Here is a 12837-nt window from a genome sequence, read left to right as displayed (position 1 = left end):
GGTTTATGAATGTTTATACTGTGTCCAATCCCTTGTAAAATGTAGATTGGCATACAACTGCAGTGGTCACTCTACATGCCTGGTAAGAAGCAAGAGCACGACAAAATTCTAGGACCAGTAAGGAAAATTGGGAATCCTCTAATATGGGAAATACCCTCTTGCCAAAAGTAGGTTTAGAATTAGCCAGAAGTAGAGGCAAGAACAATGAAAAACAAGCTTTTCTGCAAATGATCAGAGAACGTCCAGGCATCAACTCTAGGGTCCAGCATGATAAAGAACCACCCCTCACCTTAGTCATGTTTTCACCTTACATTTGTGACTCAGCCTGTTAAATTTTCTGTAGCTATGTCTAATTTTATACCTATTGCTGATAATAAACCTTGACTTGCAGTTAACGTTACTGGAATGCAGTTACTCTGTAAAATAGAAGCTTATTGGAATATGCAGCTCTCCTCCATGTATTGAGTTTTCTGGAGTGAGGAATTAGAAACGCTTTAACAGAGAATTTGCTGTGATGGCATGAAGAATCACATGTTACAAAATTGGTGGTGGGGGACTTGAGGAGATGACCCTTTCCCCATTCCATCCCAAGAGAGCCAAGGGCCTCTGTGTTGGGTGCTGCTTGTATGGCTGGCTCATACCTGGCCCTGGGGTTGAGTGTCACCATCAGCAGGAAACGTTGAAGCCACACTCAAGACAGCCTTAGCTGTTTTTGTCTCCACCATCCCACCCTGCTCTACCTCGACCTGCTCTTTCTTCTGCCTTCTCTCCTTTCTCCTGTTACTTGGGTCAGGACCAACCCCCAAAGACCCATTTAGCTACCATGACCCCTCTGTGGTCCTCAGTTCTCTAATCCTTTTCCCACCTAAAGCAGTGTTTTTCAACCATCTTTTAAACATGGATCCCTTTCTTCAAACAGAAACATACAGTAAAGCCCAATATTGAGTGGGGACTTGGGATCTGCTTTCCCCTAGTCCTCACTGGGCTGCCCCTAAGGGAGTCCAGTGGAGTGCCTCAGAACCCAGGGGGCACATTTTGAAACCATTACCCCAAAATTTTTCTATAGAAACAGAGCCAATTGTACAAGACTCCTTGGAGATGTAATTCAGTCTGTGGAATTTGTTTCTTAAATGAACCCTTATCAGGCACTTGCAGTGTGTGCTGCCTTCCTAGGGCCATATCAGTTGTGTGCCACAAGATAACTATATAAGCAAAGGTGTGTCATGGTGGACAGAATGAGCTTTTAGAGATGAAGATAGGTCTTCACTTCTCCTGGTTCTGAATCCCACTCCTGTCCCATACCCACCTCTTTTTAAGGGAGAGCCAGTCTGTGCCTAACCAGATGGGCCACTATTGAGGCTTAGGCCCTGAAAGGCTGTGGTGATGGTGGGTGCTCCTCCCCCAAAGGGCAGGAGCAGGGAAAAAGGTGAAGTCTTTGGGGAACATCAAGGGTTGAGCCAGGCAAACCAAATCAGCGAGGACCGGAAGTCAGAACTAAGTGACAAAGGAGCAGGAGGGGTGGGCACAGGTGGGGAGCAGAAGATAGGACCCTGAACATTTGCCCAGACCCGAACACAAACATCAGCCGCCGTTACTGACCACTCAGTCTGCGGCATGTGGACGGGTCAGGGCAGACAGGCCCAAGAAGAGATGGTCCTCATTCAATTTATACTCACAAGTTTGGGGTTTGCTTTGTTGTTCTATCTTCATTTATAGCACTTTGTTTCTACCTCTCCTTCCTCCAAAAAGAAAAAAGTTTCCATCAGCTCTCTACCTCCCTGCTTGACAGAGAGCCCTGCAGCTCCAGCAGGCCCCAAGAGGCTGAGCAAGCAGTTTCTGGGCTGGCTCCTTGGGTCGGGATTCGCTGGAGCAGCAGTTCTCCATCTTGTTTCTGCCCCACACTCTCAATCCCTAACGTCCACGAGCCCGTCACAGTCCTGCAGAGATGGATGGATTTTGCCAACTCCTTCCCAGTGCACAGGGCCACAAGCGTTTTTGTGTGTTGATAGTTCTAAAAGCAACTTGCCAAGGATACGTCAGGAGCATAGGGCTCCAAGGGATATCAGTGCAGAGAAAACCAGCTGCACCATCTCTCCTCCACCTCCTTCCCTCTTACTCAGGAAAATACATCAAGATGAAAATAGCATTAAGGCAGCTAGAATCTTGAATTTCCTCTAATCTAAAAAAAGTAATTATTAGAAAAAATGTGTTAAAATAGTAATTTAACACACCTCATAGTTGAAACTGAAATTAAGACCCTCTAAAATGATTATCAATTTAAATAACACTCAGATAAACTACATTTAAGGCCTGTTATCCTACCAATCTTGATATGAGTTACAATATGGGATCTTTAATTTATCCTTCGTCTCACATGTATCCAAAAAAGAATGACAGTAACTTGTACCTCTAAAACATGGGGTAATAAAACTCTTAGGGTGGGAATAGAAATGTTTAAACCTTGTTTTGTCTAAATAAGGAAGGAGCAGCAAAGCTAACAGTCTTCTGTGCCAGTAAAGCATTCTATGTAAACTTGAGCTTCCTAGTAGCAGAGGTAAGAAATCATGATAAAGAAAAACTACCAGTCTCTTGAGGGAGAAACGCTTTCTAATATTAAATTCTGAAACTGGTTTGTCACACAGAACATTGAATGTAAGGTTCACGTCAGTGAATGGCATTTCATAAAAACTATAGATGCATAATATTTATGATCATTTCTTAATTCCACTCCCAACACTCTCAGAATAACTCATAATTTGCTTTGCAGAAGTCAGTCATCTTGCCTGATAGGTACATTGGCTCTAAAATGTACAGGAAGGAATATTAAAGCTTTATAATATACTGCAGAAGTACACACATTCACTCCATACTTTTTAGGGGTTTGCTCTTAGCCAGTTTGCAAATACAGACCATAGATTAGGTGTGGGATAGTCTGAGGTTACATCTTTTGGGGCTAATATGCTCATCTATTTTATTCCTAAAATTCCAGGATCACTAAATGATTTGATTTTTATTAATCTCTTTTTTTTTTCAGGAGTTCTTTGGAATTTATCTTCATGCGATGCCGTAAAGATGACAATCATTCGAGATGCTCTCTCAACCTTAACAAACACTGTGATAGTTCCACATTCTGGATGGAATAACTCTTCTTTTGATGATGATCATAAAATTAAATTTCAGACTTCACTAGTTCTGCGTAACACAACGGGTTGCTTGAGGTAAATTCTGTTTTCCTAATGTGGTTAAATAATGTGTCATAATGGTAAATTAATTTTAGGAAAACTTTATTAACATCTATGTTTGTAGTTTTGTTTCAAAATTTAGGCCACTGGGTTTTGTTATCCTGTGAGGAAAACCTGAGCACACACTTATAGCCTTAAAGAAGTTGTCTTTATAAATATTGCTTCTGTGAATTATTCAGAAATACTCTTTCAGTCTGAGTTTACTGCCAAAATTCCAGTGTTTTCTACTTTAACAGCATTTTTCTGGTTATCATACATTCTGATTATAAATTGTTTGCAGCCTGGTTTTTGTTTAAATTCAAAATGTGATGGTTAAAATCTTTTTCCCTTTAAAGGGCATAAAGATGTATGTGATTTAAACAGTCATTGGTTTTGAGTTATATAAATAAATGAAAGTGAGCCCAAATACTACTTTCTAGTCATTATCCTTAGCATTTGAATCTCTAGGATCTCCATTAAGTGCACATACTATTGTGTATTATTTGCCATTAACATTCATCGGCTCAGTTTCTACCCCATTTCCCCCCATTTGAATGGAAGCCTTGGGGTAGAGTGGCACAGTGATGAGAGTGGGCTCTGGCCTCAGGCAACCTGGCTGCCAGTCCCAGCTCCAAGCTTCAGTTTTCTCATCTTTAAAATAGGGGCAGATCATACCATCTCAGAGTTGTGGGGAACAAGCATGATCTGTGTGGAAGTGTAATGCCTGACTCCCAGTAAACATTCCCAAGCTTCTCAGCAAAGATGTCTAAACACCTCTGCAACAGAGGACTTGAGAGATGGAGAGAGGAGTGCTGCTGCTCTGATGCCTTCCACTGTGGTCATGGGTGACCATCAGCCCCCTTGACTAGAACATGGGGAGGTGGTGGAGAGGGAGCGTGACGTGAGTCAGGATCCTGAAGAGCAGGCACATACGGGGAAGGGTCACACCACACTGACGATCTGGGGAAGCAGCATCGTAGCCTCCCCACACCTGGAAGCAGGGAGGCTCTGTTCCTCCTAAACTAGCCCACCTGGCTTCAGGGACAGGCAGGAGCTAGCCACATCCTCAGATTGTCTTAGTGGTTTAGGAGCCATAAACATTTGGGGAAAGCCTTCTGTGTGTCAGGCACTGGTCCAGCTCCTTGGAAATCAATGATGAGCAAGACAGCTTAAGTCTCTGCACTGATGGAGCTGTGTTCCATTGGGGAAGACAAACAAGTAAAGAAATAGCAATAAGGGGAAGTGGTTGAGGCTCAACTGATAGAGCATCCGCCTACCATATGGAGGGTCCAGGGTTCTATACCCAGAGCCTCCTAACCCATGTGCTAAACTGGCCCATGCACAGTGCTGCCGCACACAAGGAGTGCTATGCCATGCAGTGGTGTCTGCCTCGTAGGAGTGCCTCACAAGGAGTGCACCCTGCAAGGAGAGCCACCCTGTGCGATAAAAGCTCAGCCCGCCCAGGAGTGGCACCACACACACGGAGAGCTGATGCAGCAAGATGACGCAACAACAACAAAAAAGCGACACAGTTTCCCAGTCCCACATGACAAGAATGCAAGCAGACACAGAAGAACACACAGTGAACAGACATAAAGCACAGACAACGAGGGGGGGGGGGAGAAATAAATAAAATAAATCTATAAAAAAAAGAAATAGCAAAAGGTGTACCTTATAGAGAATACAGTAGAGTGATGTAAGAGTTATTGGGGTAGTTACTTTCCTGGTCACAGAAGTCTCTCAGAGGAGGTGAAATTTAAGCTGAGATCTGAATGACCACAGGAGCATTCCTGGGGGTGAGGGTGGGTAGGCAGGGGCCAGCATTGCAGGCTAAGGCAACAGTCATTGTAAAGGCTCTGGGCAGGAATGCGCTTGCATCTGGAGCTTAATGGGCAAGGGGCAGAGTGGTACCTGATTGTGTCGCATGTTGTAAATTAGAGGAAGGAGTTTACATTTTATTCCAAGTGCCAAGGGAGACCACCAGAGGGTTTCACGCAGGGGAAGGACAGAACTGGTTTCTCGCATCAGTGTGGAAAACTGAGTGGGTAACAGTAGGGGCAGCGCCAGTGGGCTGTGATCCAGGTAAACGACAGGAGTAACCTGGACTAGCGCTGGGTTATTTTTTGGAGGGAGAGCTAACAAAGCTTGCTGATACAAGGCATGAGGAAGCAAGGCCAACACCTGGGTCTTTCAATCAACTGGATGTATAGAGTGCAGGTTGCATTAAAGCCGAGGGACAGAATGACACCACCCGAAAAAGTGAGACAATAAAGACAAGAGGGACCGAAATAGAGCCAGGGCACTCCTGGAGGAATCTGCAGGCAGAGGCCACGGAGAAGGAGAGGCAGCAGATGGCAGGAAGACTGGACGAGTGCAGTGTCCCAAGAGCCCAGAGGAGAAAGGAAGAGGCAGCCTTGGAGGGCAGCTGAGAGGTGGCGTGAGATAAGGACAGAGGAGGGGCCACAGGTGACCGTGTTGCTCTTGTCCCAGAAAAACGAGGGAGAAAAGTCATTCCAAACCCCCGTTTCTATCTAAGCTTGCAAGTAAGAATCAACCAACTCCAACCCTTGTTATTGAGGCATAAAATAGATCCTTATCACTTTATCAAAAATTTGAAAATGGATGAGATCCAAAACTGTTTTCAGGAATGTTTCTAACTGGAAAAATGAGAAAAATTGTGGCATAACCCAAGTATCCATATTTAATTTGAGATGTTTGTACAAGAAAGGGTCTATTTTTTCTGTTCATTCAAGAAACATTTAATGATCACCTCCTGTATGCAAAATGCTATGGTGGATGCAGGGCCCACAAGGAGCTCGCGGCCTAACCAGGGAGGTATCATGTCTGAAATGAACAACTATTTCTTCTACATGGCGGGTGCTCTGCTGATTATTTTATATGCAGCATCTCATTTCCTCATAACAACCCTGTGAGGTATGTTATTGTCATTTTCCCCTTTTTACATTTAAGGAAACTAAGGAGGATAGGTCCCAACGTAATTACATCATGTGGTTAGAAAGCAGCAGGTCTTGAGAGTAGACGTTCAGACACTGGCTCCTTTCTATTACATTGCTAACGGGGAGCTGGCTGATACGGTGAGCTTCCAATATGATAAAATGCACGTTCCCAATTGCCTTTTCAAACCATGGCTATCTGGTATCCATTCTCTCAGCTCCTTAAGATAAGGAGATGTGACTGATGAACAGGTTGTTCACCTCAGCAGCTCCCGTGTGTCTCCATCCATTTAGGAACCTCAGCTCTGCAGGGGAGGAGGCACGGAAGCAAATGCGGTCCTGTGAAGGGCTGGTGGACTCGCTGCTCTACGTGATCCACACATGCGTGAACACGTCAGATTACGACAGCAAGGTCAGTGCCTGCCTGCCTGCCCGTGTGAGAGGTGCAGCAGGTGACAGTGGCTGCCTCATGCTGCTATCTGCATACCACTGAAATTGTTGAGCCTTTCATCCTCCTTAGGCTACATTTCAGGTCAAAGGGAGAGTCCTCCAAAAATATGGCAACTTGAGGAAGGCACTTGAGGAAATCATTCTAGAGCCATGAATACTGAGTGATTAGGTGGTGGTAACAGGACCTGGGCAGGCAGGGGCCTGGCTCCTTCTCAAGCTGACAGCCCCAATGTTGTTTCCTCCAATTCTGTATCCCCTATGCCTAAAATTAACATCATCTTTATTTGAGTAGCTACTGAAGAGAAGTTCCTAATCAAGGCAGTATAATGCCCCCAGCCTCTTAGCCCTTCTTCCCACAGGGCACTCCACAGCCTCCCACTGCCTGCAACAACTTTCTCATATACCTTTCTACAGACTGCTGCTCCCAGCTTGGGCCCTTTCCCTCCCCATCCCTGCCCTAGTGCAGGTTATTATGCCATCCGTTTTCAACAGTGGCAGCCATCCAGGATCTGCCACAGAGGCAGGGATGGGGAAGGTGGGGAGAAACAGGAAGCAGGAACTAAACTCCTTAGTCAGGAGTTCCAAGGCCAGCCAGGTACATGAATGTGGGGATGGCTTGGACTAGGAGAGGCCATAAGTAAGTCATGGGTCTTAAAGATGAATCTAAGAAAAGCTCAAGGAGAAGGGGCCAGGGGGAGGAGTTCAAGGTGACTGCCAAGTTTTATTTAAGCCTTATTGAACCACAAGATCTGCAGTGCCATTGCAAAGAGTAAAGGCATTGGGAGGGCAGTGCTGGGCAAATACCGAACTCAGCCTAGATACTCGGAGTTGAAGTGACCATTGGCCTCCCAGATAGAGGTGTAAAATAAACCTCAAGGAACAAAAGACTACGTAGAGAAGGCAAAATGTCAACAGAGAAAGGGATCACAGAGCATTCCAAAGAGGGAAGGGACAGCGGGAGATTGAAAGACCTGGCAAAGATGGGTCCTGAGTAAAGGCTGTCACCAGGGAGGGAGTTGGTGGCACCTGTTGTCACAGTGAGCATTCACAGTGGTGAGGAGTGAGGTTCTGGTGTGTTGGGCACATCCCTGCCACTGCAGCAGCCCTCAAGGGGAAGCACTGGTTGTGTTCCTTTCCAGAGCCTTGCACATTAGTCAGCAAAACCCAGATCTAAAGATTTTCCGAAGATGACTCTGCACCCTGACCTTCGGGTATCCCACAAAAAAAAAAAAAAAAAAAAAAAAATTTCCAAAATCTTGATTCTCTCTTTAGACTTTTTCAGGTTGCCTTAAGTAAAAAGAAGTGGTTTCCTATTCTGTGTCTGTTTAATATCAGTAGTGCAGGAAGCGTTTTGCACTCGTGGGCTGTGATGGTTTCAGTATATGCCATGTTGCATTTCAGACGGTGGAGAACTGTGTGTGCACCCTGAGGAACCTGTCTTATAGGCTGGAATTGGAAGTCCCCCAGGCCCGGCTGCTGGGACTAAACGAATTGGATGACTTGCTAGGAAAAGAGTCTCCCAGCAAAGACTCCGAGCCAAGCTGCTGGGGAAAGAAGAAGAAAAAGAAAAAGAGGACACCACAAGAAGATCAAGTTAGCATTTTATTTGACAAGTTTCCTTTCTCTGGGAGTAAGAAATCACATATTTGGCAAGAAATTTTTTTTTATCATGACACCACTTTCTATATATTATTGTAGCTGAGTCCAGCAAAGATGAATATTTTGAAGTTTGGGGGATTGAGTTCATTTTGCTTCCATTTAACATGTGCTGTTTGTCTTTCAGTGGGATGGAGTTGGTCCCATCCCAGGGCTGTCAAAGTCCCCCAAAGGAGTTGAGATGCTATGGCATCCATCAGTGGTAAAACCATATCTGACTCTTCTGGCAGAAAGTTCCAACCCAGCCACCTTGGAAGGCTCTGCCGGATCTCTCCAAAACCTCTCTGCCGGCAACTGGAAGGTGAGATATCTTCCGCTTGTCCACACTTCTGACCGATTTTGCAGCCATACAGATCAGCAGTGATGGTGAACGGGGCATGGTCATTTAGAGTTTGTGAAAGGGTAGAAGCAAAAAGAGGAAGGAGCAGTAGGCTCTGGGGATCCAAAGATGAATATGACGTAGCCTTCCCCAGTAAAGAAAACTGACAGATCCCATCAGTCCAGTGCAGTGTCCAGACGATGAGGGCCTGAATTAGAGCTGAGGCCAGGCAGCGCTCCCAGGAAGGGAGGGAGCCGCCACGCCTTCCTTGGGCACTTACTGTACATACATGTACAGTAAGTGTGTCTAAAGTTTCCATGGGGAACGCGCAGGTGTGTGACTCCTTTTGCTTTTTTATCCAGCATGAAAATTGAAGGCAGGTTCCTACTGTTACCACTGTAAGCAGGATTTCAAAACTTTTTAAACATTATCTAGCAACTTCCCAGATCGTCCTTGTCTGTAACACTTTGAGCCTCTACAAGTTTCCAGACAAGTGTATTTTAATAGAGTTACTCCTCAAAATGAGAATCTCTGGCTACAGTATTATCCACAATAGTTGTAAAGTCAGTTTGTTTCATGCAGGCAGCTGCTATACTGAGCATATTTCAATAAATTATGGTCTAGTGCTAAACCAAAGTGGTATTTTTTTGTTCCTAATTAAAGTGTTGATAGCTTAGTGGTTAGGCACTGGCTCTGCAGACAGACTGCCCCTGCCTGGCTTTGAATCCTGGTCCCTCTATTACTAGCTGGGGACCTCGGTCCAAGGTACCTGTCAGTCCTCCATTGCCATATCCATAAAATGAGGATTTATTAATCCTACTGCCTGAGGTGGTTGTGAGTATCAAATGAGATAGTAGAAGCGGAGGACCTAGGACAGTGCCTGGCACATAAGCATCCATAAATGTTTATTTTGCAGAGCCAGCTTCCTGTGACCACAAGATCATGTGATGATAATGAAAACAGACGTGATCTGAGTTGTTTAGAATTTCATTTCTGAGATCATTTACTGAATGAAAAGTATATATGGCAAGTTCATTTAAAATGTAAACATTATATTTATGATTTGAAAAGTATCTAAAATTGTAGATCTAAATATTGGACCCTCATTAAGGAAACAGAATAATCATGGCCACAGATGTTATCAAATCAGAGGCTATTTGGGGAAAAGTAATGATGTCATTTTCCGGGAGGGAGGCTGGACTGGGCTTGTCTTTCTCCAGATGAGAAAGAAGCAGTTGGTTCTGTTCTTGCAGGTTTCATAGGAGGAAGTTAGTAAACCTGCCTTAGTGCTTTTCCATTAGAGCAAGTCATGTTTGCACGCCACTTCCTCCCTTGTAGATTTCACTTGATTTGAAAATGTGTATTCCTTTCATATAGAGACTATTAATAGGATCTTTGAAATGCCTCTTTTCCTCATATTTGTATTGTTAAAATAACGTATTCTGTTGGTATTCAAAAAACTGAGTGGTCAATTAATGTTAGACTGAGAAACGGTTGTCCTCATGACCTGCCCACAACAGGAAGGTATTAGGTATTTCATGAGCAACATCTGTTAATTATCTTTTGGAAATGGTTTGTGTTGGCAAAAATGGCAATTAAAGCTCAAAATAAGATTCAAGATCCATTTTCTAATGTAACCCAGGGATTTTTTGGTTGTTTCCCTGATAACTTAGTGTTCATTTCCAAATCATGCAGTACATAGGCTGATTCACTCTACAGAGCTGCCTCTTTCTCACAAAAGTTTGACTGCTAGATTTTTTTAATAAAAGAGCTTACTAATCTTAAATGAGAAAATATTTGCATACAAATATACTTTTTTTTTTTGCCAGTATGTATGAATTATGATGCTTGGTGTTTCTGGAGAATTTTTCTTTCTTCTGAGGATTTTTCCAAGCAATCTCTTTGACAGGTCACTGAACTCTAAATCTTATTGCAGGGAATTTAGAAAAAAATGACTTGATGAAGACAGGTTTTCTTTTTAATAAGCACTGATCAGTCTCTGCCATCCTATTTATAGCCTCTGGACTTGGCATGGGGCCAACTGCAAAGACAATCCATGATCCTTTCTTAATCAGGTTTATGTGTAAAAGATAGAAAGTAATCACTGCCTTCTCTTCTACACAAAATTATCTGGCAGATGGTGGTTTGAGATTTTCTTTAAATCAGTCATCCTATCCTTTCGTTCTCCCAAACTCTAATTTTCTCTTTACTGATGCCACAGATCTCATATCCAATTGAAGAGAACATTTCATTTATTAATGCATATCTTTGGGAAACTAGTTTTTCAGGTGACGGTAACTATATGAAATAGTTGAACCCTGTTTTATACTACTCATTGTTTATTTTGCTTACTAGTTTGCAGCATATATCCGGGCGGCCGTCCGAAAAGAAAAAGGGCTCCCCATCCTTGTAGAACTTCTGAGAATGGATAATGATAGAGTTGTTTCTTCTGTGGCAACTGCCTTGAGGAATATGGCGCTAGATGTTCGCAACAAGGAGCTCATCGGTAAGTTCTGGTGACAGGGTGAGCTATAAAGGGAGAGTTAACTACAATATTTACAAAACTTCTTTTGATTTATAAAAATGTGATGTCAAAACTGTTCACTGAATCCAGTCCCCGTTTCTTGGCATGTTGAGGTACCCATGCTTTCTGTCCTTTGTGACATTTCTTTTTCAGCAAGAGGCAAACTCATTAATTAAACATTGATCAGGAAAGGTAAATATTCAGAAATGCTAGCAATTTCAATTATATCTTAAAACACTGCCTAATAGATTTTTTGGTGTCTTTATTTCTAAAGAGAGGTGTATTTCCTGAGAAACAAAAAAAATTTTAATTTCCCCTTTGTGATTTTTGAAACAAAGGCTATCATGTTCTGAATTAAAAAAATTTTTTAAATCACATTAATGACATAGCTTACCATTCTCAGACTGGGCAAAGCCACAGTCCCAAGGCCATTTCTACCCTAGGGCAGAGTTGGGAGGAGGTTGAGGCAAACAAGGCCCCTAGGATACAAAATTTAAGAAGGAACTCACCCTTGGGTTCAGGCAGGTGTAGGGCTTTTACTTGTATGAACCTGAAAGGGAGTGCCTCCTTCAATTTTGTACCCAAGGCATTACTAGATCCCAAGTACTGTGTAAGGTAAAAGAAAAGGTCAGGAACCCTTCAGTAGAGCTGAGGTTAAATCCTGGATCTGCTGCTTACCAGCTGTGAAACCTGGGATATCCTATATCACCCCACCCAGGTTCAATTCCTTCATCTAGTTAGAAAAGGAAAGGAAACTCTTAGCCCCATATTTCTGAAAGGAAGCTGATGATGCCTACTATCCTAACCGCTGGTCTGCTGGGAAGATGGAATGTGAGAACGTTTGAGGCATCCCCTATAAACCACCAAGCTCCACATGGTCTCACAGCAGATTACAGGCCGGGGAATGGGAGGGGAAATTTGAGAAGATCTTCTATGGACTGGTGTGAATATATACTGAACCTGTATCAGAATAACCCTGCCGTGAGAGAGGGCACACAAGGGCAATAATATTTACGTTAGAGACTTGCTGTGGGGATTAACTGTGATGACTTAAATGAAAGCGCCTCACACAGTGCCTGGTGTAGAATTATCCCAACAATAAATACTAACTTCTGTCTTTGCTCCTCAAAAGCAGAACCACTAATTAATTCTTGCCTAGATTAACCTGCTCTTAACCTAATGCTCCTTTGAGCTAAATCCTCCCCTCTAGAGAGGAAAGGATCTTCTTCCATGTCCTTTTCAAAATTCAGTTTAGGCCTGATTCCAATAGATACATTATAACTTCCTTGAGAGAAAACCTTTAGGTCCCTAAAGAGAAAGTTTTTAGTCATTTATGTTTATTGTTTGAATTTCTTACAAGAAACATGTAGAGCCTTGAGAGTTCTTAGTGTTAGAAACTAAAGAGTAGGAAGCAGATGTGGATCAAGTGATAAGCCTCCTCCTACCATATGGGAGGACTCAAGTTCAATCCCTGGAGGCTCCTGGTGAAAAAGAAGAAGAGAAAGTGTGCCTTTGCAGGGAGCCAGTGCCCATGTGGTGAGCCGAGTGCCCACACGGTGAGCCGAGTGCCCATGCAACTAGCTGAGTGCCCATGTGGGTGCCTGTGCGACAAACCAAGTGCCCACACACTGAGCCAGTGCCCGCGCAAGTGAGTCACACAGCAAGAGGATGTCTCGGCAAAAGAGAGATGAAGGGAAGAGTCAAGGTGAAGCA

General features: G+C 43.6%; 1 protein-coding gene across 50 annotated transcripts in view; it reads left to right on the top strand.

Moving 5' to 3' along the window:
* The window catches only part of PKP4 (plakophilin 4), a 269591-nt gene that overhangs the window by 243202 nt on the left and 13552 nt on the right, over positions 1 to 12837 (top strand). For all 50 annotated transcript variants that reach the window (XM_071216397.1, XM_071216406.1, XM_071216402.1 and 47 more), the window contains 5 exons: positions 3035 to 3218; positions 6470 to 6587; positions 8027 to 8218; positions 8409 to 8582; positions 10956 to 11106. In XM_071216397.1, coding sequence (XP_071072498.1) covers positions 3035 to 3218; positions 6470 to 6587; positions 8027 to 8218; positions 8409 to 8582; positions 10956 to 11106 — 819 coding nt within the window. The remainder of the gene's footprint in view (positions 1 to 3034; positions 3219 to 6469; positions 6588 to 8026; positions 8219 to 8408; positions 8583 to 10955; positions 11107 to 12837) is intronic.

Source organism: Dasypus novemcinctus, chromosome 7, assembly GCF_030445035.2.
Source record: "Dasypus novemcinctus isolate mDasNov1 chromosome 7, mDasNov1.1.hap2, whole genome shotgun sequence".
NCBI lineage: Eukaryota > Metazoa > Chordata > Mammalia > Cingulata > Dasypodidae > Dasypus > Dasypus novemcinctus.
Note: the sequence above shows the minus strand (reverse complement) of the source record. Positions and strands in the feature narration are given on the sequence as shown.